Source organism: Cheilinus undulatus, linkage group 3 (assembly GCF_018320785.1).
Source record: "Cheilinus undulatus linkage group 3, ASM1832078v1, whole genome shotgun sequence".
Lineage (NCBI taxonomy): Eukaryota > Metazoa > Chordata > Actinopteri > Labriformes > Labridae > Cheilinus > Cheilinus undulatus.
Window position 1 is genome coordinate 33,990,315 of NC_054867.1, and position 26,894 is coordinate 34,017,208.

The window sequence follows — 26,894 nt, forward strand, 5'->3', positions numbered from 1 at the left end:
GACTTTCTCCAAAAAAAAAAAAAAAAAAAAAAAAAAAAAAAGTTTATATTCATACTTCAACTTTTTTTCATTTAAAAGAGTATGCCGAATACATTATCAAAGATATTTTCCTTTATTGGTTAAAGTTCTAACATTCTGAGCACATAAAACTGTTAATCTTCAAAAAGGGTAAAATATTTTACACACATTGACAAGTCTAAACCCATTTATTGGTTGTAAGACAAATATATTAAACTTCATCCTTTTTAAAGGGCAAAATTATTTGTTGAATTATTATTACATTGCAATTTCTAATATTAAAATAAACGTTACTTCATATTTTGGCAACCTGTTTTTCAAAGTAAATACTTCATATCAACATTGTAGTATGTCCCCCATGCCACAAGGCGGTGCTGTAAAAATATGAATGAATAAAACTCAATAGTCTTTGGTTTTCTCTTTTATTTTTGCCGCGAGTTTTCATTTTAAGACAACTTTTCGACTGAAAACAGCCTGTAAATATTGTTTCTTAGAAGAATGTGACTTGTGTTAATATCCACACCTTGTTTTGTGAGTTTTTACTTAAAGTTGTGATATAGTACAAACTGTGTTTGGTCGGTAGTTATTCCACAGGGAAATGTCTGTTGATAAAGACGAGGCGCAGCAGGTAAGAATAATTTAATAAGGCTTGTGCAAAATCGTCAGATGTTACTTAAATTAAGATGCATTGCATAGCTTAAGCTATTTACATGGCTGTTGGTAAACCGTTAAACGCTATCAGTGATGTTACGGTTTCAAAAGTGACCATGTCAACGGTTGACTTTTAGCCGAACGCTGACGTTAACTTTGAAAACAGAGTACGTTTGACGGGCTTCTTGGTTTTACCTTTAAATTAAGTGTCAAAATATAATTAAACAATTTCTTAAACTAGGCATTATTAAAGAGACACTCGCTAGAGCAGCTATAATGTTCTTTCCTTTGCATTCGCTGTTGTAGCTACAACCACTGACGCATTTCCCAGAAAGCCATCAGTTAACACGGTAACTCGTTAATTCGAAACACCGGCAAGTGACGAGCATAAAACTGTACATTTTGACTGTTAAGCAGAGGTGGATAAAGGACCAGACTGTTGTACTCAAGTGAAAGTACATTTACTCTGTTAACACTTAAATAGAAGTAAACATGAAAGATCCATAGATCCAATCAAGTAAAAGTAGAGTAGCTGAAGTTTATTCAAAGTACTGAGTAGCCAGTTTTGATGCCCAAGGGGCTTTCACTGTGAAATATTTTCCTTAAATTTCAATAGAAACAAGAGGATATGACTATAAGGTGTGAGATAACCTAAAGTAAAATATATGGTTTTGCATGAGATGCAGAATAACTTTGTCACTATGTGCTACTGACCGTCATGTGTTGTAAAAGTTAAACCACTTGTCATTTTCTTGGTGATTGCAGAAAGCTTGGACCTCCTCATGCAGCATTTAGTGCTTTTTTACTCAACACTTAATGCTTTTTAAAATGTAATGAAGAACAATACTTTCCCGAAAACATACTTAAGTAAAAGTAGTAATTTCAGAAAGCACACATAATGCACAAGTACCCCAAAAAGCAGCTCAATTACAGTAATATCACTAAATGTAATGACTTACTTTTCACCCCTGCTGATTAGTGCTAGTCTGTTGCATAATGCATGCCATTAACCTCTTATGCTGATGCATTAATTTCAGCGATTAAAGGCAGTAGTGCATTTCACTGTTGGCCGTCTGTGTCAGAAAGCTGGAGAAGACCACAGGAGAGAGTTCAGTCGACAAGTCATTGCAGCAATAGCAGAAACAACCTACAGACAATGTGGTGAGTGTCAACAGTGATAATACAGCATCAGACATACAGAAAGATAAGACACTAGATAGCAAGATAAACCCTCCTGTCATGTGTGTAGCCAAAATGTGTGTCCTTAATAAGTTTGCAGTGTTGAATGCAATTTCTTTAGTTTGTACAGAAGAAAACTGTGTTTTAAAGTTCTCTTGATTTGCAACATGCTGACATGGTAATATCCACTCACACATCATCACAAAGCATGGCAGTATTTACAGAATCATACATTTATAGTCGCAGTGATATTGGGTTCCCTTGAACATAAACACTTGATATTAGGAAGCAATCAGCAAGTTTCCTTAAACATTTGATACCCCATATTTCTCAAAAGTGAAATCATTATGACAAAAACCAATAACCAAAACACTCAGTGAAATATCTCAGCATGCACTTTTATTCGAACAAATATAGTCCACACAAATGTAATATAGGGGCTGAGCAGGGTCAGAGAGTTTAAGATACTGTTTCTTCAGGTGGACTCTAGGTTTTTGCAATTTACCACCACCATCAAAGTCAACACCAAAGGGACAAAATAATAACCAAAGAACACTATAAGCAAAATATATACAGTGTCTCTTATGGCACAATTTTCTTTTTCAGTTTAAGTGTTTCATTGATATAACCACCCAAGTTTAGCCCACTTTAGGTCATTAAAAGTGTTCCCTTGAATTAAATGATATGCATTGAAAAAAACAATCCTCAGAAATCCCAGATCTTAAAATCAAGTTTTGTTTTTCTATTTTGGAGGAAGAAAAATAAACAATCCAGTTTTGTTTAGCATGTAATTAAGATTTATATATAATGTATTTATTTGTATTATTTATTTATTTTTTTTTTTTTACAAAAAATGTAGACATGGAAAATTGAGAATTGAAACAGCTAAGCTGTTGGTTAATTAAAAATTTACTGAATGTCAATCTATAGTTTAACTGAAAAAAGTTTTGTGGACTGTTTAAAGAGAAGTAGACAATTTCTGAATATGATCTGCTGGTGGAGGAATCAAAGTGACATTAGTGCAGCATATTATTGCCACAAACTCAAAACTTCACTGTAATTTCATTTGTTTCAGATGTCTTTGCTAAAGACCTGGAGGCTTTTGCAAGGTAGGAACCAGTACTTTTTGTTTCAAGTAAAAAATAGAATCTGTCCTTTTAATTGAACTAGTTGAAGTGGTACAGTGTTTCATAACTCTGACATTAAACATTTGGTTGATGACCTAAAATTTGCTTTCAGGCACGCTAAAAGAAGCACAGTGTCTACAGAAGATGTAAAGCTATTAGCTCGTCGTAGCACAGCACTGGTGAGTTATTCCACCTTTTTTCACTCTGTCATTGTCACGTCAAGTCAAAATCAAACAAATACACTTCTGCCAGTAACTGTACACCATAAGGAAATCTAACAATGCACCAACTGGAACCAAATAGAGATATATATTCTACAGCAGACAGCAAATGTAATGTTTAATTTGCTTTTATTTATTTCAGTCCATCTACATACAAAATAAAAGTGAAGAACTGAACCAGGAGCAGAAGGACTTGAAAAAGAAAAACACCGGGAAGAGGAAGAGCAGAGACACTGAGGAGGAGAGCAAAGAATAACGACAGGACACAGGCAGGCCTGCAGTGTCTCACTTTGACCCAACAATCAAATAAACATAAAAGCTGGATAACACATGAGTTCAAAGGTTCCACATGGTCTTTGTTTAACCAGACTAACACACTAAAACTTAATAAATTCTAAGGATCTTATTTTAGATCACATTTTTAGCAAATCATTCCCAACTGTTGTCTGCTCTGAGACTTGATGTCGTCAGTGCATTCAGCACTGATATTGCAAACTAAAAATATTTTAATTTCAGTACTTAAAAGAAAATCATGCTTTTTTCAAAGAGGCACTGACTACAGCCTAAAGCTATCTTAATAATTGGTAGTGCAGTATGAATGACTAATATTTAACCTGCCATGACTCTGACTAGAGATCAATTAATGTTTTTATTACTTACCATGAAGTAAACCCAATGATCACTTAGTGAGGGACACCTGTACAATGTAATACACCTGCCATATTTTCTGTTTCTTTTCTTAGTCTACATTAAATTTCAGTGGTTGTTGTGCTTTAGCATTTATGTCTGTTAAAATGCTGTACTTCAGACGAATGGATTTGGGTTTTGCAGGAGTATGTTTGGGTGGCTTTTGAGAAAGTTTAAACCAACTCTCAATTCCCTGCAATACAGTAGATATGAATGCAACAATTTGTCAGGATTACATTTATATGAAAAGAAATCATCACGTGGTTGAACAAAATACAGATACTTAATACATGAAGCTGACATTGTTGCTACATGTCATATTTTTCACAATCATATTAGAAATGTGTATTCACTCAGAGTAAAACACAGATGAACAATTTCAGTTGGCAACCTCTCACAAACATTAAATAAGCGTGGCCACAATGAGTCTTAAGTTGCAAAGGAAAGTTCAAATCTAGTATTGCTACGATACACTGTTGAAATCTATCTGAAATGTACAGAAAAACAAGTTGCTGTTTTTGTCAACTATTTTATTAAGTCAACTGAAGAAAAACCCTAGAAGGCTGTAATTAAGTGGCTGTTTGGTTTACAGCTGATGTTTGTAGAATCTTTAGGAAAGTCTGGGTACACCATAACCTGACACGCATGATGGACGTGTTTCACACATCCATCTGGAAAACCTTCCATACTAAGCGTTTGGGAAAGGGCAGAGGCTTTGAAAAAAAAAAAAATTGAGTGTGATTGGATGAACGTTCTGTCACATGTTTACGGGCCAATCAGAGCAACTAAACATGTGACCAAGCCGCGACCGAGGTGCGTGTGCGCAGCTATCGAGGAATAATGCGAACCATGGCGACTGGACATATCAGTACACAACTCGTTTGGGGGCGGGGGTGTCACTGCTGTTCTTTGTTCCTCTTTTAACGAAGAAATGTCATCAAGTTCTGATAAAACTGGCGCCTTTGCAGCATCCACACTAAGCTCTTCCGCCATTATTGCACCAGACCTGTTGTCGCTTGCTTACATCACGATTCCACTGCAGCTGAAAGTACTGCCCCTCATCGCTGATTGGTCCTGTCACTTTCTAACCGGGTCCAAAAGGTTCAGACAGAGCTTTGCAAGATGGACACGTCACAGTAACACGGAAACGGCCGTATCCATCTGCTTTACAAGGTTAGGTACTTAACCTTTCAGTACTGCATTTTGTCAGCTTAGCCAAAAACTGCTGACAAAACTAGAGCCAATATAAAAATACTGATCAGGAACACAACACTGAATGATGCTACATGTAAACAATCCCCTATGTGGTTGTCATACATTGTACAGGTGCACCTCATAAAGTTAACACTGGGTGTTTAAGGCCATATAGTTAAAAACAAGTTTTTGAGATTTGTTTCTACAGTACTGTGCTTAGGTTAAAAAAGACAAACCTTACAACTAGCTGAAAAATCCAAAATAGATATTTCACTCTAAAAGCCATTAAAATCAGCAAAAAGACAGGTACTACCCCATATCATGTCTGAGAAGGCCACACACTGAAAGTGTTGGAACTTCCGTCTTCATCCTTCAGAACAGACTTCAGTCAGGGTTCAAACGGAGACCTCGACCAGCAGAGCCCAAGGTCCCTAGATATGTGAATCGAATTAGATGTTTTTTTATTGACAAATTGACTCAAGTAATATCAACTAAGCATCTATTCAAATGAACTTTATTAGAGAACTCCCTTCATTTGACATGTTTTATAAACACCCCACAAACAACAAGAGCTACTGGGAACCATTGGACACACACCTTCACGTTCTCACACTATCACTCGCGTCCCCCAGAGTCTTCAGCAGGTGTCACCCACATCAAGAAACACACTTACAGATCAGTTCAATAACATGAAAGCACACACCATACAGCATTCAAATCAGATAATATAAGCAATACAAATATTCATCACAACATTCCACTACATTTTGATATTTCTGCACTTGATCGACATACTTAAGAGTAAGGAAAAACTTGCAAAGATTTAAAAAAAAAAATCTTGAAGTACTAATTAAAGAATGTCCATGTTAGGGGAGGCGCTCGTTGCATCTGCAGCTTCCACTCACACACTCAGAAAAGCAGTCAAATTGGGCTCTTTCATCGCACAACCAGTCCGTTTCACGCGTCTCTCCGCTCGCTCACTCATTGCTTCACTCTTCGCCACAAGCCATCCTCAATCGCACTCATCAGTTCTTAAAATGTCAGTTGCGCAGTTCTTTCCATTTAAAAGTGGATAAAAGTGAAAACACCCACCGTCTCTTAGAACATGCGTGGTGAAGCCGTTCTTTGATGGCATAGCATTTACAGGTGGGAAGAGGGAGAATGATACCGATATCACCCCAAGAATGCTGCCAAAGAGGAGCTTCCTCACGGGAAAATGGAAGAGAGGTGAACTGCAGAAGAGATTTCAATGAAGGCTTTTCCACAGAACTTGACTGCAAATAAAGTTGCACTTAAAACATTTAGGTTTCAACCAGATTCTTCTCAATGCAAGATTGCATTTTGGGTCGATGACAAAGCCGGATAATGGTGGACCACAAACATTCATGCATTTTCAAAATGGTTATATCACATCTCACAATACATGCATTAGAGAATCCAGTTGAAATGGATACAAACAAATGAGACATCAAAAATAGCACTTTAGTCAGACATCCTGGTAAACAACTCACTTCGACACTTTCTAAATTAAATCTTTAGCATTTTTTCCAAATGTACAAAACATCTTCCACAAAAGTGTTAAGTTTTCAGATACGCATCAACACCAGAAATAAATTTGAAAAGACTCATCTTTTTCACAATACTTACCATACAAACACTTAACTTACATACCCCACCCAGACGACTTTGACTCCATACTGGACCCAAAACCTGAGTTAAACCCACTGCTACTGGTTGTAGAGTTTGACCCTGTTCCCCAGCCAAGGCTGGCTGAGCTGGCGCCATAGTTGCTGTTACCTGCACTGAAAGACTGACTCTGGTCCCTGCTCGAGCTTGTTCCACTGGAAGTGCTGCCTGAGGTGGATGTCTGCTGCTGGCTAGCCAGCATACCCATCATCCCCCAACTACTCTGTAGTGCAGCCTGAGCAGCAGCCATCATGGCAGGGTTCAGACTGAAGGAACCAAAGTTAGCCAGACTACTGTTAGTGCTGCTTCCTAACCCGCTACGGCTGCTACCAAATGCCTGAGCTCCAAAGCCATTTCCAAACCGTGCCGTACGGTCATACTGCCTATTGCCATGTTTGGGCTCAGCATTTGAGATGTGAACGCTGACACCTTTGATTATTAGGTCCTCTCCACAGAGAGACTGGGCAACCTGTGAGGAGAAGGACACCAATCAGTTCATCTGAGCAGTGATGCAACAAGAGGGTACTTTCTGTAAATTTGACAAAATACCTGATCATCTGCAAATGTGACAAAGGCAAAAGCTCGGAATGGCTTTGGGATGAAGACGTCTGTGACTTCTCCATACTGCATGAAGAACTGCCTTAGGTCGTCCGTGGTCATGTCTTCTGTGCAACGTCCAACAAACACTTTTCGGCTCCTCAACGGCTCATCTGGACTTTGCTGTAAACAAACCAGAAGCGTTAATATTGCACGTTAATGTTTGTTTCTAGTAATGGTAACACGGTTATCATTCCCACAATGGATACAGGTATACACATGGACATTACCATATTCACCTTCGAGTTAGGGAGCTTGCAGTCACACCATCTTCCGTCTATCATATGGCGCTGGGAGATCACCTTTTCTTGGGCCTCGTACTCCGTGAACCTCACAAAGCCAAATCCTTTGGAGTTTCCGGTCTTTGCATCTCGTTTTACCTAAGAGTAAATCAAACACCCAGCAATGATGATCCACACTCACAACATAAAATCCAGACCAAAATAAATTGCATTGATGGTTTTAATGTCATACCTGAACCATAATGACTTCTCCAAATGTGCTGAAGTAGTCCTTCAAGTCCTGCTCAGTTGTTTTCCAAGGAAGACCCAAGACGATTAGGTCAGACGTCTTCATGTCACCCCTCTTCATTTTTACAGCAGAAGAAGCATCTATTTCATCCATTTTCCTTTTGTTGTCTGAAAATAAATCAACACAGACATACATTTTCAAAATAGTAACAAAATGAACCAGACATGCAGCCTTAAATGAATTTCCCTGCCATTTCTTGTGAATTTGGAAAAGTTCCTATGACAAAAATTTAACCACAACCATTTCAAAATCATGCCAATATATTTAAGATTTGGTGGGGGGAGTTTTTCCATTTTCACCAGTTACATAAGTGCCAATATTACTTGCTCTAGAAACAGTATGATTTAACATTAAGTTGCGTTTGACAGGTGACAACATGGCTCTTTCTATTACGATTATGTAGTTCCCAACCAACAGGTCAGCTCAGTATAAACCAACACCACCAACATCATCTCCATGTCTTCAGTAGCTTAAACCCTATTGAAGAGGTGAGCTTTCAGACACAGAACTTAAACCAGCTTAGAATAGGGCTGGGAAATTAATCGAAATTAAATCACAATATCTTATGCAATTCTAAAATAGCAGAAGATGCAATATTTCTTAAAACTAAAATGTGTCAAAATAACAGTTTAATTCATTTTTTGAGGCAGAGATGTTGCGCTCCACATCATGCAAACATTCAAGTGTCATTTTTTTTCAAGAGAAGTACACAAATAACCTTTCTTTCCTTATTCTTTGTATGTTTTCTTATCAAAAATTAGAAAAACAAATATCATTCCCTTCAATACAAGAGTTAATATTGAATTTTGAATAGTCAAAATAATTACAATCAGATTTTTTAAAGTTGAGAAGCTGGTCTGCATGTATCAATTATTGTAGTCAATTGTGCTTGAGGATACAATCTTATGTTTCAGAATACAAGAAAGGTAAATGCACACAGGTTGTACAGTTGCTATATATCTCTTCAATGAACCAACAACAACCATTGTTTAAGCCACTAGTCTTAACAGAATGCAACAAAAACATATTTACAACAATTTCATCAAACTTTTCCACCATAAAAACTGCATTTGCTACAGGACTCTTGTACTACCTTTTACGAGGTTTACTGACAAAAATGTACAACTTAATCAACAACAACATTGACGCTGCTATGAAATTTTTTTTTTATAAATTAATCTGGCACCTCGCAGTGCACGTTGAGGTCGTAAACAAAACGTGTCACGTCATCCTAGTCTACTTTCAGAGCGCTGGCGGCTACATCATGAAATATAAATTACGTTACAATCCGGCCACCTGTTTTCCCAGTGTTATTTAAAGACAATGTCAACGGTTACACCCACCTTTAGGATAGTTCACCACATACACTACGTTCCCCCATCCATTCTCAGGCGCGTGCAGGACTCCCTCCACGAGACGCACTCCTCGCATGCACTGAGACACGGGGCTCCTGAACCGCAGGCCACACGCCCCAGGAAACTGAGCTGCCACGGTTGAGAGCAGAACAGTGCCATCGTCTTCGGACGGAATCTCCATTGGCTCCTCGTTTTCATCTTCTGCCACTCTAATATACACTTCCGCCATTTTTTCACAGAAATAAAGCTTGTATCACAACAAAGCTAGAGTTAGCTGTTAGCTCACTGATTGTCCACTGTCGGCTATCCTTAGCCGATGATGCTAACAGAACTGAATGAGTAAGGCTAATTAGTTTAATTCAAACCAAAACACGTCTCAAGACAAAATACTACAACAAAAAAGACATGAGACAAAACTAAACATTAAACTATCTCATAAATAATACTTGCTTCTGATTGCGGTAACGAGAGTGTATCGACCTTACTGTTCCTTTGTTCGCTTGGACAGAGCTGTGTCGTCAACACTAGACGACCGTTCAACTGTGCCGCGTAACGAAAAAATGCTCACGTCCCCCGTTAACTTAACCGATCTAGACGGCGTAATCAAAATGGCGCGTGATGGCTGGTTAATTTATAACAACATCAACCGAACATTCGTCTTATCCCAAATGAAAACTATACAGTACGGCATGTATTTTTTTTTTCCACGAGGCGAAAATTGAAACCACAAAGTAAGGCCTACCAAAATGGCATTATCTAAGCGCAAAAGGAACTACGTCACTGGACGGAACCATATTACGCAAAGCGGTTAATTTGTCTGAAGTTAGTCGTTTAAATGAGAACGTATTGAATACCTGCTTAGTATCGAGTTTACTAACAAACATCAATGCTATAATAAATATCAGATTACTGTAAAGAAAGACGGATTACTGCATTTATTGTGTTGCTGATTTAAGATAATATTGCCCTCCCTCCTACAGAAGTGACCAGGTTGAGCATCTCCAGTGGTTTCCGTTAGAGCTGCTGCGTTGGTACCGTTGGCTGAAATGGGAAGATGGCGGTTCTTAGGGGCTGTCCAGCCTGTAAGATAAAGATGTATTTAATCGATTCCGTATTCCTGAACGCACATTTAAGATTCTTGATCAAAGTTATATTGTAACTCAACATTTTAATTTCTGCAATAAAACACATAAGCGTGTATTATAAAATATTTCAATGTATGATTCAGATAGTAGTGTTTTCAGTTTCAGGTGCATACCAATGTTTACAACTGATAAAGCTTGCCGGCTTTTGGGCTAGTTTGGCCCGAGAGTAAGTTAAAGCCTTAGGTGATCTTTCAACACTGATTAGAAGTCTGTGGCGTCAGTTACAGGTTGTTTATTGGATTAATATCCGTAAAATAACAGATTTTTTAACTTAAAGCCATGCTTGCTAAGATTAATTGGATCTACTTGTGCAAATTTAGAAAACAGAAATTTAAAGGCGTTATATTTCATAATTTTCACTTAATCACTGGGATGAAGAATGCAATTAAAAGTGTGTGGATACTTCTCAAATTATCAACGGGATTAATTGCAAAGCCCATGTTTTTTTTTTAATCAATCGAAAGCACTAGCTATGGCATGAAGCACAGTTCAGTTGCTTTGATTTTTCACTCTCCAGGCTGTTAAAATATGCAAACCTGTAAATTATTGCTGTTTAAATCCAAAATACCATTACATTCAATAACATAGATATTTAATATGAATATACATATTCATATCTGTAGCAAAGCCGAATTGACGAAATTGTATTTCGTGCACGTAATTTTTTTTTTTTTTTTTGTCTTTAGGGATGTTACATTTGTTTTGGGTGAGTATTCAAGAGTCAAAATTAAGTTTTATTAAAAACATCTTTTAAACAAAAGAATGCCACCCTATAATATTTTTTGCTTTTAAATCAACAGTTTCTATTCAAATTTGGTTGTGTTGTTTGCCCTACATTATCCACAGCCCACCCTTAGCAAACAAAAGATGTTACACCCCAATACTGGCTAACAACTGACTCTTAAAGGATCTAATGTGCATTTTGTGGAAGATTTCAGACTCAACACAAAGAGATCTCAAACAGCTTTTTATTACATTTTTCAATCAATAACAGTACAATTTAGTACAGTATCTATCTTGCATCCAGCTCACCGTGTAACACCAACAGACTGAAATGAAATACAAAAAGTGAAAAGGTACATAAGGGTGCAGAGCTCTATAATATTAATGGAAAGAGAAAAGGGAATCTGTCTCAGTTGAATTGCATTTTCACTTGTGGCCACACACAAATACATCACATTTATTGTACATCATCGCAGAAAAAAAAAGGAAAAGTGAAAATATGTCACAACTTTAACAAAAGTGCTTCTGTATACAGTGAAATGTTGTCATTCAGATGCTCTGATTTTCAATTTAAGACCAAGAAAAAATGTACAAAAGTTTAGTATGGACAGTATGTGAGGACGTTGTTCTATTGAGTGTGAAGATTTGAAGGAGAGAAAAGGACTTATCAAGGATAGAATTTTCACAATGATTGTTATAATTATTACAAAAATTGGCATCAATAGAACTGGTAAGCATAATTTACACTAAGTATGCAATCAATATTAAGTCTTTCTCCACTCTTGCTCACTCTGGTGCATAGCATTACCAGTATTAGTACATGATGTATGCAGAGTTGGAGCCAAAAAAAAAGTTGGCTTCTATTAAGTTCAATCAATAGGTAACTCTCCTTTTCATAAACAAACAAAAAAAATCTAGGAATTTGCACCATTGAAAGCAAGTCTACAGCATGCACATCTAAATTAACTCATGGCAGACAAAATTAAATGTCTTAACTTAAAACATCAGACCATTATTTTCAGACATTGATTTGTACATTTCATTCACAGAGTTGCAACTGCAGTCCCAAGCAACGGAAGTGTCTATTTAGTCAGGTGAGGTGTTTCACTCAAAGTGGATACTAAACACAATCCCCCCCCATCCATATATTAAAATCGAGCCATGCCCCAATTATCACAGCACCTATCATACTACCCCACCCCTTCCCACCCAGATTTAAAGGCATGTACAAGAATTAGGGGGTTAACTGTTTAAGTTACTCGTAATAACTCCTTTTGTACTGGAATGAGCATTCATAACTTAGAGCATGTGCTTGGTTAGTTAACATAGTATTAGTTGAGAGGCGAAGCTTCTTCATGTGCAAAAGGCTGTGATGAAACAAAAACAGCTAGTATATAAATACATCATGGACATTTTGAAAGCTGCTCGTGTAATATGATCCAAGCTTTAACTTGCTGCATGTTTTCTGTCATCTGTTTTATATGATTTAACTGGATTAGAAAGACAAGCAGTAATTCAAACATATCTAAAACCACTAAAGAAATGTGAAAAAAGTAAAGTCATCGAGAATAACAAACCATCAGAATAGAATTCTTTAAAAAAAAAAAAAAAAAAAAAAAAAAAAAGTTAAATAATTTGTACAATTACACTCCAACATTTTTGCTTTCAAGACGCACACATTTGCATGGGATGATAGTGTTGTTGTTTTTTTTTTTTTCTCTTTCAAGGTAACATAAAATGGTCCGAGAAGGAATGCACAAGTTTCTGATTTGATACCACAGGAGATCCTTTCTTAACTAGGTGATAAACAATTGTGCTCTTCTTTGTGTAGGAAAGGCATTGGTTTCCCTTCGTTTTTTTGTGGTGTCCAAGTCAGTTTAAACAGTGTTGAGAAGATGCTGTGAACATTCTGAAGTTGTAATGGTCTTCCAGTCAACTTTGGAGTTAAAAGAACATCTAGGAAACAAAGACACATGAAATTATGAATTTAACTAATCTGACCTGATCTACAGTTGAGCTTTTTTGGCCTTCTGTCAACTGGCACCATAAAAAATATAATGGGCCAAGATTAAATGAAAAGCTGTCCAATCATACAGGCGCGCATGAGAATGCTTTAGTTTACTTTACAGCAGACTTACATCTACGCCCAGATGCAGAGCAAGCGTTTGGTCATTTAGGGAGCCTGCAGTAACTCTGACCTTTTTCCCAAAGTTACAATGTTCTTATTAAGTCTGGAATGATTTTAAGTTTTTGAAAATTGAGATGCATCATTGGTTAGTGAGAGGATGAACCTCCCCTAGGTTGGTTTCTCTTACTGCAAGGCTTTTACAAAATTAGTCTTCAACAAATGTAATCCCAACATTTACAGTATCTAGACTTTGAGTCTGTGAGGGCAGGAATGTTTTGTTGATCACACAAGTCAAAAGAGGATAAAGAGATTCAAGCTAACAGGCGTCTCAAAAATAAAACCCAGCAAATGACAAAGAAACAGAGAGACTTCATTAAACCAAAAACTTCCTTAAACCTGTGAGGGCACGGAAGTGGCGCAAAAGCATTTCAGCTTCCACTTCAGCCTCGCAACACATGAGGCTTCAACAAACATTTGCAACTACAGGTGTAGAACTAGGACTTTACATGGAGTAGCCTAAGGTAAAAATGCGGGTAATAATTTTAAAAAAAGAAACCTTCAGGCTTCAATTCCAGATCTTCAGAAAACTGTCCCAGGATCCCGTTGCGACTGCCATGCCATCATCAGTTACTCCCAGGCAGCTTACACGGTTGTCATGACCAGCCAACACACCTATGGAAGTAGAACAATCCTAATTTAGCATACATGACAGCACACTTCAGGATTATTCAGGAACAAAAGTATGTCATATCGACTACCCACCAGCACGGTCAGCTTTTAGTGTGTCCCACACATTACAGTTGAAGTCATCATAGCCGGCCAGGAGAAGACGGCCACTCTTTGAGAATGCAACAGAGGTGATGCCACATATGATGTTGTCATGAGAGTAGATCATTAATTCCTGATCAGCACGCAGATCGAACAGCCTGCAGGTGGCATCATCAGAGCCCGTGGCAAAGGCATTGCCATTAGGGAAGAACTGAAAGTTTAAAAAACAATATTAATGCAAAACACAAGCATTAAAAAATCTAGCATGTCAATCAAGTACATCCAAAACTGTAAATTCATGTAAGAAAAATGTTGAGGTTGAATATTTCTCAAACGGCTTACACAGATGGCATTGATGTCAGACTCATGGCCGGTGAAGGTCTGTCTGCACATGCCCTCTCGGACATCCCAGAGTTTAGCAGAGGCATCACAAGCACCAGAGACAAATGACCGTGCATCGGGGGCCAATGACAGGCTCATGACATCACCAGTGTGTCCAGCAAAGGTAGTGGTCTGCTGGCCAGTCTCAATGTCCCAAAGTGCACTACAAAATCAAATACAGTTGAGTCTAGTTAGGTCTTAACACATGCACTTTTATTGAAACCATTGATTTGAACCTTGAACCTACCAAGTGGTATCTCCAGAGCTTGTAACAATCTGGTTGTCATCAAGAAAGCGACAGCAGGACAGGTATCCTGTTGTTGAGAGAAGCAATAGTGGACAAATTATTGGCTTGGAAGCTTGTTTGAGATTCTAATTACCAGCAGACACATTGATTTCCATATTTTGGCAATTCTGCATTATCAGTATTGCATAGGGTAAATAAATGAGCACCCAGAATTTATAGAATTGTATACAATTGACATTAAGTACCGTCCATTCTTAGTAGTTTTATTAGTTATCCATAGCATAAGTTTGCTCTTTATGTGGCTTTAATATTGAAAAGGTTTGCAACCTATCATCACAATGGTTAGATTGAATGAAAAAAATTATAAATTTTAAAACAGTTCTTTTTCACTAGAATAATGTTAAAATCTATGACCTAAAGTGTTCAGCAGACTAACGAATAACATTGCTTTAAGATTAGTGTTTGAAGTTTGCATATGTTAAGATTACAAAAATGCAAAGCAGGGCAATTTATACAATATATAGATTAAATTATACCATCCTGACGCAATTTTAAAATCACAGAGGGTGTAATAGTTCTTTAACCTGAAACGTGTGTCAAAACGCCAGTTTAACTCTTTTTTTGCAGCAGAGATGGTATGCTCTACACATCATGCAAACATTCAAGTGTTCTTTTTTTAGAGAAATTTAATACCCCCCGCTGTTTTTCTTTATCAAAATGAGAATTCCATTAGAATGACCAGTCATTAATACAACAATTCTAGGGGTGCACGATAACTATCGGGCCGATAACAGGAAATTGTGTAATTCCAATAAGTCCTATATCATGACGACTAGCCCTGATAACATATATATTTTTGTCAGCATGGCAGTGCTGGGGTTTGTTCTTTTCTTTCTCACAAGACTACACATTCTGAAACAGCAGGTGGCACCGCAGTACAAGACCCGCTGTTAAGCACCAAAAGTCCTCGATGGATCTTGTAAGTCATTTAAGAGTCATCATCCTAACAACGTCAAAACGAAGCGGCAGCAGCCACTAGCCTCAGCCGCGGGCATTAGGACCGAGTCAACGGCTAATACCAGGCAGAACGCTGATTGCATTGAAGCAGGCATTGAAAACTGCAGAAAGTTTGCCAGAGCCAAAAGACGCAATGTTATAATAACAAAATCAGTCTGACAGTCTCCTGATCCATTGCTACTTTCATAGACATATACCTGCCTGCTCTGTTTGATGAGGTTTCATTCAGTCTGATCAATGTTAGGAACAGAAGTTTAGCCACAGACCACAGTGGACTTTACATTCTTAACCTCTCAATGATATGACTTATGCCAGTGCATATTTTTAATCTAAAAAAAAAAAAAAAAAAACAGACCCAAATATCTCAATTTGTTAAGCATAACAGCCTGTTATCATTTGGTTTTATGGGGGAAACCTATGTCAGTTGTTTATGTATGCTGTACTTGGTACACAAATGTTTAACTAAAGACAGTGAACTAAAATAACAGTTATAAAGTCAGAATAGTTCTTTCTTTTTTGAAAAACACAAATGATTTTAGTTAAAATTAGTTATAAATATCTTTGCTCACTACATATTAACCCCTTCTTACCCCCAGATGTGCATAAGCACACCAAATAAACTTCTTTTGTTAAATCAACAATTGAAAAAAAATATATCGGTTATCGGCCATCAGGAGTAGGAAATGATTGGTTATCGTAATGTTTCAAAAAAATACTTATCATGCATCACAACACAATTCATACTGAAGTTGCAGTGTAAGTCAAAATAATCCCAATAAGATGTATTTTTTAAATTGCCCTACAGGAATGCCATAAAATTCAGTTGGCTAGAACAAAGTAGCTCAAGAAACTCTGCTCTGTTATAAGACTTTCATTTAATGATTTAGATATCATAGCAGATAAAGAAATTAGAGCAGTACACTCACCTGTATGTCCAGCGAGCTCACGGCTCACACGTACATTCCCCTCGCGGGTTTTCAGGTTGTAGATGGAGCAGATGTTGTCTAAGCCACCGCAGGCCACATAATTTCCTGACGGTGCATAAGCACAAGTCATGACCCAGGAAGATCGAAGTGGAATGGCGTGAACCTAGAAAAAATGGCAGCACAAAGAGCAAACACATTAAATTCAAAGTTCTATTGTATGTTCAAAATCAACAAATACATAAGCTACAATACACAGTGGCTAACATTCCTGATCTGGAGATACAATGAAGAGAGCAAGAGTTCTTTCATCAATTTAAAACCTTTTCCGAACCTTTAAAATGTAAATTTATTGGCAAGAAAGCCATGATATCCTTGCCTGTGGAGATTAGTCTGTAAAAAAATATATACCTTAGGTATTTTATTAGTAATAAAATCTAAGAAGGTTCTAAACAAGTAACTGATCTTAATGCTTTTTAAAATATTTATAGATATAAAAAAGCTACTCTGCTTCCAAAATCAAGAGTTACATCCTGATTGGGTCACGACCTTAAGCATCAAGGACCCATCAAACAACAAGAGCAGAAAAGATGAGAACAGCACACAGGATGCATTATTTTAGCACTAGACAGTGTCCTGTATGACCAATCATTTCAATGTCCCTGACCAACATCATATACAAATCAATAAGCTTTTCCTTTGGGCACTCACAGGCAGCATAATGTGCAAGCATGTTTTTTCAAAGGCTGAAACTAGTGCTCTTTCTATTTGTGAGACCTTTTTCCCACAAAAAGTGTCCCCTATACCAGCATTTTTTTGTTTCACAATGAGGTCACAACCCTGGAGGAACAGGTCAGAAAATGGACCAAAACTAAAAATTAACTTATTATATAAATATTGGCAATAAAATTGGATTTGGAATGCTAAAATCACTTAACATCAAAATCTCTGTGATGGGTTACTATGCAAATCTTTTAGCTTAAAAAAACCAAACATAAATCCCTCTAGCCAATCAGAATCGAGCAGCTGCTGTTAGTGACATGGCTACCACAAAGATGCTGTATCACTTAAAACTAGCAAACAGCTTCCTCTTAGAATGGAAAGTTAGTAAGGAATTACAAATACTTTTAAATAGTTAATGCAGAGAATGAATGAGGAGGGTGAAAAATTATGACTGTTGATTAATGACACCTAATCAATTGAGCGATTATCAAGGTTATCAAAAATGAGGAAACACTACCAAGTTGTATGATTATTTTATTTTCTATCACAATGTACAAAGAATTTAAGACACCCCCCCCCCCCCACCCCCCCACCCCCCCAAAAGGGGAGTTCCTGCCAGAGGGCAATGCTGTAGGGGGAATCCTTTGCATGGCAAAGTTAGGGAACTCCTGCCAGATACAACTCTAACCTCAGTCTGGCTTGCAACCTTGTCTAGAGATACACTGAAGAACGACCCTTTAATCTTTTAATCCCCAGCTGGATATATCACTGGTTGTATCAAACTCAAAGAAACTGTTTTTTGGTGTCAGCAAAAGGACTACTTTATAAAGCCGGGACTTTGACACAGCATAATTCTGTTTCAATTTTTCAGTATGGGCCATACAAGCAAAAATTGTGCATGTCCATTAATTCAACTACAAACTTTTCCAGCGGTTCTGGTGCCTATTTGATTTATTCTGAATATATGAAGCATGGGCAGAGAGAACCAAACTCTTGAAAATGTCCTTAATTTTTCTAGATGTGCTTTATGTGTGAAAACTGCCAAAATTTTCTACATGAGCTGTACACTTTACATTTCATATCCTGCCAGTCCCCTAGTTTTACCCATCCCCCACACCTCGCTTGCATGACAGGGAAACCTTTTTGACAGGAACAAGTGTGAATCAGAAACTCAAACATTTCAGAGGCAGAGCTCCTAAAATTGCTCAGGAATCAATATGTGAAAAGCATGTTAATTTTGTTCCTTTAATAGTAGTGCAACCTATATCTTAAGAGCCCCTATTTAGCCTAACAAACAAATGACAAATTTAACAATTGCTTCATGCATCCAACTGAATTATAATAAGAAGAATAAATTACCTTATTCGTAGTATAGCTGTCCCAAATAATGAGTTTGCCATCTTGAGAGGCACTGACCAGGAGCCTACACAAATCAAAACAGTTTTAGGACACAATAACAACATCAGGAGTTTTCACATTTATTTAAGGATGCATGAAATTGGATTTGTGCTTATATCCGATATTTACGAATGAATTTTAGCTAACACTGATATTCAAATATAGTTCAGATGTAAAACCTCAGTTGTTAAAAAACAAAATAAACTTTGAGGATGAATAAACTAATACATTCCAGTCCTTATAATTCTTAAGCTGACATAGGTCTGTTGGTCCAGCCTTAAACTCATGTAACTCAATTGTCTCTACAGCCAATATAGGCAGAATTTTATAGCCAAAATGTTGCTTATAGGATGTCATGGCGATAATACTGTCCATCCTATGTTGTTTTTCTTAGGTCATACACCAAAAGCTTTTAGTAAAGTAATACACTTAACTATTGCTCTAACATTTCTCAAATTAAGGCCAGTCAAAGTTTAACGGTGTTCTAAACATTGGGAATAGAGAAATAACAGATTTCAGTAGGATTTGAGTCATACAACTAGCAGTCTATTTACCTGGAATCTGTTCCCCAGTGCATGGCATAGATTTTAGCCAAATGACCCCTCAGCGTTCGTCTTGTACGCATCTGGATTCGGCCAACGGGGTCTATATTAGCCGTGATCTGCGAAAACACACACATCCTTGTTAATTTGAGTCCAAATGCTTTTTTTTTAATACCTACAAGAAGACCATAATGTGGAATGTTACCTGTGATAGTGTGGCATCTGCACATGCTTTCCTGGCATCCTAAGAGAGGAGGAAAATCCGATCATTAAAGGGTGATCTCTCAATCACACAAACATCTTTGTAGTATTGGCAAAAATATTTTGTCTGTTGTCATGCAACAGCTGATTGATAAAAAGGTTGGAAAATGGTGTTTTTACTCACTCTGATCTGATTCTTGAGCTGCTCTGCCTCTTGGCGTAACTGGTCCAGTTCACTCATTTTATCCTGCTTTTTCAATTACCTTACTCCAGCTACCGGGGCACTTGTTGATCTAAAAATAATTAAGAGAGCCCTTTAATTAATCACACAGTCTTTTAATTAAAAAATAGAGGTCATATCTTTTCAAGCTTAAATACAGTGAGACTGAACCCATGGAGCCAGATTTGTTAACAGCAGCAGGGAATGGTAGAGGAGGAGCACATATTAGTTTAACCGTCTTTAATACGCTTTATTGTTTACCTACAGCACAGGTAACACAGAGGTCATGGTTTAACCTTACTTTCACACCTCAATGGCGTTCATAATCCTGACACACAGTTTAGGTTGCCAGACAAATCCTGTTAAGGCATGACTTTCCAGTGATCCGAAAAGCAGTCATTATCCTGTTGACCTCAATCCCTGGGATACTCAGAATTTTTGCCCAGTGATCAATAAGCCACTTATATTAATACAGACCCTCAAGGCACTCACAAAGTTTGTGTGATAAAATAACATTTCAAAACTCATGTTCAACCAGCATGCTCCAAATATATGAACATCATTTCTCATTTCTTCCAAGTATATTAGTGCAGTTTTTAAATAAATATCCATTCATTACTTTTAGGGAAATTACACAGTTGATAGCAAACACGCCAATTACCATTTTATATCCTGTACAAAACAATAGCTTAATTTACATTGACGTTAAAGAAGGAAAAACCTTGTCAAGGCAAGTGCTGGCTGTAAATGCTCTATTCAGAAACTTTGAGTTGGGTGCAGCATTTGAATGTAGATCTCAATTTTGGTCACCAATTACACTAACTCATAAAATATGGCATCACACCACTTCATGACCCAGATCAATTAAAAAAAATAGACAGTTTGTACAGTAGCACCAAGCACGAGGGCTTAATGAATTTCCAGTCTTTTTTGAATAATGCCTGTAACCGTTTTAGCAGCTGCTGAAATGGTCATTTACTGTTTACCAAGTCCAGATATCCTACAAAATGGATACCCTAGTGCTCAGATTCATTTAATTAATAATTCAGGTGCGTCTGAGATAAGTGCATTTGAGAACAAATTACGATTGTTCTCTAACTGTACAAACAAGCATGTTTAAATGGCACAGGATGTTTTTCTTTCTTTTTTGTTACTCATGTCTACATTAACAGAATTGGTTAGCCATTACAAATTAAGAATGCACACATAATTTTAGCAAGAGTAAACCTTAAAAAGGACTTCAAATAAATAAACTGTTAAGAAAAAAGCAACATCACATTTAAAAGATATTTTCCAAAAGGTAAACACAAAACATTGAAAGAAAACATTTTATGACTAGATTTACTCTCTTCACTTGCAATAGCTACAGGCCAACCCCAATGAAACGTACTGCAACCTTGAGTCTAGAAAAACAAATAATACAACAGATTTAGTGCCACTCAAGTGACAGTTTTACGTCCAAAATTGCAAAGTTGAAACCAAAAAGGTTATTAGCACTGCCAATAAAGTCATAAAGTTAACCAGCCTTTCCTTCTCGGTTACCTTACCTGCTGTATGTCAGTCAGTAGGCCTATGACAGTGGACGTCCCAAGACAAGTGAGACAGTCTTCTCTACCTGACTATGTTATCCTTCATGTCCTCTGATTGGTTGACCTTTTTTAAACAGGTTATCCTCTTACCATAATTAATCTCTAAATAAATGTGTCATGGAATATAATTATTATGCAGTCTCATCAATAGCAGCACAGTGTTACTCTCACCTTGGAGACTTCTGAATACATACATACCTGATATTCTACTCTCTAGTAATCTTAAATCTCTATTATTGAGTGAAAGCCTCATCTAAAGTTGATTTACTTTTACACTGAATTTTAGTTTCACCTAAGGTTTACTGTAGTTGTGTCAGGATTCATAAACATGTAGATTAAGGAGTTAACATATATTCAGTCATCAACTACACATCTTTCATGCATGTTTTTATATTAGTAATTTTCATTCATTTTTTGACATGTAATAGATATAAGACATTTTTGTGCTTCCAGACACATAAACTGGCATGAGTGCCATCCAAGTTGAACTCTGAAGGCATAATTTAGTTCCGAGTTGCAGTTCTGGTCAGCAAAATTACTGTGTTAAAAACAAATTTCTGTCACTACTTAAAGATGAACTCCTATCAACTTGAAAAAAATCCAATTTCATATCCAACTCAGTTTCTTCAACAAACTAAAACATTCCATTTATTTTTGCAACCCAAAACCCAATGGTAAAAGAAAAAGTGGTACAAACTGGTTTCATATTTAGATCTGAGTTTAAAATAATCCACACTCAAGTCTTATTTCCCAGTGACCTCTGTGGATGCTTACAAGTGAGGAGTTCCTCTCCCTCATCACTTCTGCTTTCCAAGCGCCTGATCAGGGTCAGCTGACTGCATGATAAACAATGAGCAGTGGCAAACAGCCTGGAGTTGTAGCTCACTAGCTTCTCTCAGGTCCCTTAAGGGCAGTCTGTGCCTGCTATTTTCAAAAGGTGGCTCCTGCATCTACAGTTAACATTTTAAAAAATAATCCCCTGCCTCTGCATTCTGTTCTCAAAGGAGAGGTCAGCTTATCTGCACTGTTAAAGGATGATAATGCAATGTTTCACAGGTCTAAAGCTGGATCATAGAAAAAGCCATAACCAGCAATATCACTGAGCAACTCCATAATCCTAAAAGCTAAAATCCTCAGTCAATGAGTCTCTAATCCTATCCATGTCCACTAACATAAACAGCTGGCAGATCCAGCCCAGGCATTAGAAATATGTTTTCCCAATCATAAAAGGATGAGTTTAATCTTAATTCTTTTACACACATCCTGCTTAAAGCAAGTGCCTGGATTTTAACACCACTGATAATGTCACAAGCCTAATACAGTGTCTCGTTTAGCTTGTTGAAAATGTCCAAGAAATGCTTATTCAGAGTCATCCCTGTTTTAAAATAAGGTTACAATTGCAAAGAATACATGTATATAACAAATCCAAATGCAAATAACACACAATACTGTAAACAGAAATGATAAGTGAGTGTATATTACTGGGTGCTGTCATTGCACAGGTTTATCCAGCCTTCTATGTAGTGTTGTGATAGTTTACTTAGTCACTGTGTGCAGTACAGTGATTTGCCTACAACCAAAGAGTGGTTTGCATTGGATTTGAACGGCCGCTGGATAGCTGTTCCAGTCATTTGTTAATCTAATATGTGTAGGGGTTTGTACTACCAGAGTCCTGTCATATTTAAGGAGAAATTTGATGCAATACAAGGCCACAATTTAGTCACACAGTGAATTATAAATAATTTGTCTTTGAATACGTCTAATCTAATTATTACTTTACTGTAGGCTGCACGGTGCAATAATAAAACGACTTGCACTGATGGAAATCTGAGAAGATGCAGTTAAACGCCATCTTGCAGACTGCTGTCCGCTAGTTAGCATGCTAGCAGGCTTGACTGTTTAGGCCTGCAGGCAGGGCAGAGCAAACTATTCCACAAAGAACACGTATAGTCTATTATTGGCATCATTTTCGTTTGTATTTTACAGTGTCTGACACTAAGTATGTCTGAAATAAGATTACTTTAATACTGAGGCAGATAAATGTAACAGCTCGTAGCTTCTATTGCAAAAGAAACCGTAACCACAGCCAGTCAGGGGGAGACTCGGCAGCTCTTCCGCAATTACATGGAGTGCTATGTAGTTAGCTTTAAAGCCAACATAGGGGAAACTCGGCGGCTGTTCGGCCTCTAGAAATCCACTTACCTATGCTCTAACAATCTCGTTAAACCTGCCGGTGTAAAGTTGATTTAATTAAGAGGTATCCGTTTATTTATTGGGCTCTCTAATCTCGTAGTGCATATGATCCAGTAAAACTGCAAGGTCGGGCGGCGATGGCCTGTGCGCCTTCAGTAAGCAAAAAATGCAATAATAAATGAGGGGGGATTTTCACAAAGTACATGAGCATCCATCACCTACCGGTGCATGTATCAATATTAGATAACTGGTGATTAATAACTAGCAATACTAACCATAAAAGGCGTTACACCGGCGCGGCCGAGTCGTTGCAGGAAGGCAGCAATGTGCTAGCTTATTAGTTCGACTCGGGGGGGAAAAAATAGGGTGTTAACGCGGCCACAATACCTCACGTTAATTAAGAGCGGCCTTTAAACAGATATATGGACAGTGACTAGTTTTTAGGTCAACTTGTAGTGCAGGCTGCTCTGCTATTGCTACTAACCAATATTAGTAGTTAATTTGTTTACGGGACGTTTATTGTTCCAGCCCAACCCAGTGTGTCATCATCAACTGACAGCAATATCTTAACATGTAATATTTCGAGTACAAGGAAACCCACTGATAACCTTTACATTTATGGTGCCCCGACATAATCACACGTGTCTTCAAAGTTTTAGCAATAAACTTAAGTGTTTTAGGCCACGAAGCATCTCCGCTGGGCCATCACTGATGTCAAGCCTTACTGGCCGATATTACCGTTTCTTTGACGCCGGGGATTTTCGCTAACATTAACAGTACCTAACCCATTTCACTTGACTGGATGAATAAACCAGAGAGGTAGCGGTACAATTTAATACAATCTGCTTATCTATTGCTTTTACCAAGCGTAAGCATCAGACGCTAAAGCCCTTCTTCCAAATAAGCGACTTAAATTCGCTGTAGATAAAATAGCTTACTAAATGTTAGCCATCCGCAGCTAACTAAATGACTTGGAAGCTAGCTATCGCTACCCCACCCCCGGACGGTTCAATTCCGCCACAATTTCTCAGCTAATACCGTAAATAGCTACAGTGAAAGATGGAGACATAGCATTAAAATCGATTTATTTCACCTTACCTGGTTCAATTTGCGTTTGTTTTTGCGTTTTGGCATTTACTGGAAAACAAGACGGCGTAAACCTCCGATCCTCGCATCAACGAACACCAAAACGCTAGCTCACTAACTAGCTAGCCAGCTAACGTTAGTTTTTCCGAGGAGCAGCCCTTCTAGAACGCAGGCAACAGCTAGGGAGCTTGACAACCTCAGTCAACCAACCGGAGAGGGGAGGAGGGGGGGATCACACCCACTAGCCCTGTACTGATGTAACTGTCCAGGCGGACAAAAGGGTTAATCTGTAAAGTCACTACACTTCATTAAAACCAAACAGTCTAATGTATCCCTTTCGCCAAGCTTAACAGCTGCCCTTTCCGTTGTAACACTATGGTCCGGCCATCGAACGACGAGATGGGCGCGGTAACCCTGCAGTCAGCACTCGGAAACCCCACGCTGCAGCAGCGATGGGTAGAGAACCTTCGATTGGTGTTTAATCTATCTTTGGCTGAAATGTTAGCATTATCAATCACTATGATCAACGTTTAGCACTCTTCACATGTAATTTGTGGATTTTATAGGAGTGCAAGCCAGGAGAACACGGTGTTCGTTTGTCTGCCTTCCTTCCGACTAGCCAGTCTAACTAAAAGGCTGAGTAAGTTAGTCAGTACGGATTCATCTTGGCTCCGAAAGTAGGAAGTGGTATTAATGATTTCAGCATAGCTAATAATAGCAATGTCAACAACACAATCTGGCCCTAATTAAGAAATAGTGTGTCAATGACAACATGTGTTGTACTAGCCTATTTCCTGTGTTTCTCGGTTACAAGGGGTGTGTGATTACAAAAACGATAACAATAAGAGGTGTCAGTCAAACCTAATTCTCTCAAAACCACCTCTCCCTCACTTAACCCTCCAGCATTGATCATCTTGTGCTGTTCTTTCAAAACTACAAATTCCCTCAAAATGTAGCCCAAATAAACCACTTATAAAGGATCTATTATCATACAACATTTTATTTGGTAAATAGCAATTGCTTGATCAAGCAAATGTCCTTAGGATTTGTTGATATTGTTTTTTTGTGACGTGGTACCTCTTTTGCTTATGCATAAAGTCTTCCTTTAACAGACCTGGGAATATTTTAAACTGTAAATAAAGCAATTCAAACATCAATGGCTACACTGCATGTCCTAATGCTCAATTCTGATCTTTTGCTCAGATCTTTTTTTTTTTTTTTTTTTTTTTTTTTGAATTTGACTGTTCAGACTGCGGTCAAATTTCAAAAGATCAGATATGTATCTGATTCAGTACAGCATATGAAAGTGACCTAAATCTGATAGAAAAAGGTCAGATTCAGTGTGACTTGCGCTGTTTACACTGTCAGAAAAAAAAACAGATATGAGTCATATTAGAGCAAAAAAAAATATATATATATATTTGGGTCACTTTTTCTGAGACCACTGTGAACACTGCCAAAGAGCCCACTCCTCAGAACCACACCACTTATAGAACCACCACAATTAGATTAGACATATTATCTTAATTTTTCCAGCCAAATGTGCTGAGGATAAATCAGTGTTCTGATTTGATCCATTTCTATGTAGCTTACAATGTAGAAAATGATCTGTTTGTATCATGTCGGCTAGCACTGAAGTGTTTCATTTGTCCTGGCTGTCTTTATCCTGTCTTATCATAATCTGTCTTTAACGTCTGACACAATTCTACATAGGCCTATCTTAAGCTTCAATGAAATGCTGATGTAGCAAGGTCATTAAATGGGTGTTTTATTTTTATTGTGTTAGTTTTGGTTAATTTGGTATGAATTGCAATTTATTAACTAATTTTTGACATTGGTCAAGTCTGCCTGTTCAAAGACTGTTACAGGAGTCCACAACTGGGGGGTGCAATAGTCAGACTGTGTGTCATTAAAAATCAGCATTGTCCCGGCAGTGTCTCTGAGGTTGCAAGACATGATTTACTTGTTTCTCAGTACTGGTTGCTGTTGTTCAGTGAGCCTTGTAACAACTTTCATCATATTTTTGTCATTTTAACCAAAAAAGTCATTACCAAAAATAACTATGCTGTCTACTGTTTTTCTGATTGGTAGTCAGATATTCCTCACTGGTTCCTTTCTTAGCCTTTTTGTGCCATGAGTATTTTTGAAATATACTTTTCTAAGCTGTGGGTAAAAAAGTACAGTCATTAGGATGACATTTAGATATGTAATTTTACAGAAAAACGGGGGTAATACATAAAAAATGGTTGATCTTTATTATCATTGCTTGTTTGAAAATTCTGCCATTTCAGGAGCTGTTCTAAACTTTTCTGCATGTACTGTATCTTGCAAACTTCTCAGATCAGATACTACTACCCTCTAAAA

At 37.5% G+C, this 26,894-nt stretch overlaps 3 protein-coding genes across 5 annotated transcripts; 1 reads left to right on the top strand and 2 right to left on the bottom strand.

The window, feature by feature from the left end:
• The first annotated feature begins 435 nt into the window (after positions 1-435).
• Positions 436-3,530, top strand: cenps (centromere protein S). The gene is made up of 5 exons (XM_041779159.1): positions 436-646; positions 1,707-1,830; positions 2,924-2,957; positions 3,088-3,154; positions 3,339-3,530. The coding sequence occupies exons 1-5, from the start codon at positions 617-619 to the stop codon at positions 3,450-3,452; spliced, it is 369 nt and encodes a 122-aa protein (XP_041635093.1). The 5' UTR covers positions 436-616; the 3' UTR covers positions 3,453-3,530.
• A 143-nt stretch (positions 3,531-3,673) lies between these two features.
• On the bottom strand, positions 3,674-10,004 carry tardbpb (TAR DNA binding protein b). 3 transcript variants are annotated; one of them, XR_005991454.1, is made up of 6 exons: positions 9,235-10,004; positions 7,835-7,998; positions 7,591-7,740; positions 7,313-7,483; positions 6,170-7,232; positions 3,674-5,508 (listed from the first exon to the last, which is right to left on the bottom strand). XR_005991454.1 is itself a non-coding variant. In XM_041779127.1 (5 exons), the coding sequence occupies exons 1-5, from the start codon at positions 9,473-9,475 to the stop codon at positions 6,741-6,743; spliced, it is 1,218 nt and encodes a 405-aa protein (XP_041635061.1). In that variant the 5' UTR covers positions 9,476-10,004; the 3' UTR covers positions 5,576-6,740. The 3 variants fall into 3 exon arrangements, 2 of the variants coding, with proteins under 2 accessions (XP_041635061.1, XP_041635074.1); XM_041779127.1 differs by lacking the exon at positions 3,674-5,508 and having other exon boundaries at positions 5,576-7,232; XM_041779140.1 differs by lacking the exon at positions 3,674-5,508 and having other exon boundaries at positions 5,576-7,232; positions 7,600-7,740; positions 9,235-10,003.
• A 1,341-nt stretch (positions 10,005-11,345) lies between these two features.
• On the bottom strand, positions 11,346-24,950 carry LOC121506141 (guanine nucleotide-binding protein G(I)/G(S)/G(T) subunit beta-1-like). Its single transcript, XM_041781748.1, has 11 exons — positions 24,543-24,950; positions 19,627-19,735; positions 19,447-19,485; positions 19,254-19,360; positions 18,661-18,724; positions 16,582-16,744; positions 14,639-14,705; positions 14,353-14,554; positions 14,005-14,221; positions 13,799-13,914; positions 11,346-13,070 (listed from the first exon to the last, which is right to left on the bottom strand). Exons 2-10 carry the CDS (start codon positions 19,681-19,683, stop codon positions 13,808-13,810), a joined length of 1,023 nt encoding a protein of 340 aa, XP_041637682.1. The 5' UTR covers positions 19,684-19,735; positions 24,543-24,950; the 3' UTR covers positions 11,346-13,070; positions 13,799-13,807.
• Positions 24,951-26,894: the final 1,944 nt, after the last annotated feature.

Bases quoted from the DNA above. Each gene is read 5' to 3' on its own strand.
- cenps (XM_041779159.1), top strand. From the start codon at position 617: ATGTCTGTTGATAAAGACGAGGCGCAGCAG. The intron at 647-1,706 runs GTAAGAATAATT...CATTAATTTCAG, and splicing joins ATAAAGACGAGGCGCAGCAG to CGATTAAAGGCAGTAGTGCA. The intron at 2,958-3,087 runs GTAGGAACCAGT...ATTTGCTTTCAG, and splicing joins GACCTGGAGGCTTTTGCAAG to GCACGCTAAAAGAAGCACAG.
- tardbpb (XM_041779127.1), bottom strand. From the start codon at position 9,475: ATGGCGGAAGTGTATATTAGAGTGGCAGAAGATGAAAACGAGGAGCCA. The intron at 7,484-7,590 runs GTAATGTCCATG...GTTTGTTTACAG, and splicing joins CTAACTCGAAGGTGAATATG to CAAAGTCCAGATGAGCCGTT. The intron at 7,233-7,312 runs GTATTTTGTCAA...TTCTCCTCACAG, and splicing joins TCACATTTGCAGATGATCAG to GTTGCCCAGTCTCTCTGTGG.
- LOC121506141 (XM_041781748.1), bottom strand. From the start codon at position 19,683: ATGAGTGAACTGGACCAGTTACGCCAAGAGGCAGAGCAGCTCAAGAAT. The intron at 18,725-19,253 runs GTAAATAGACTG...TGATTTGTGTAG, and splicing joins CACTGGGGAACAGATTCCAG to GCTCCTGGTCAGTGCCTCTC. The intron at 14,555-14,638 runs GTAGGTTCAAGG...TTGATTTTGTAG, and splicing joins AGCTCTGGAGATACCACTTG to TGCACTTTGGGACATTGAGA.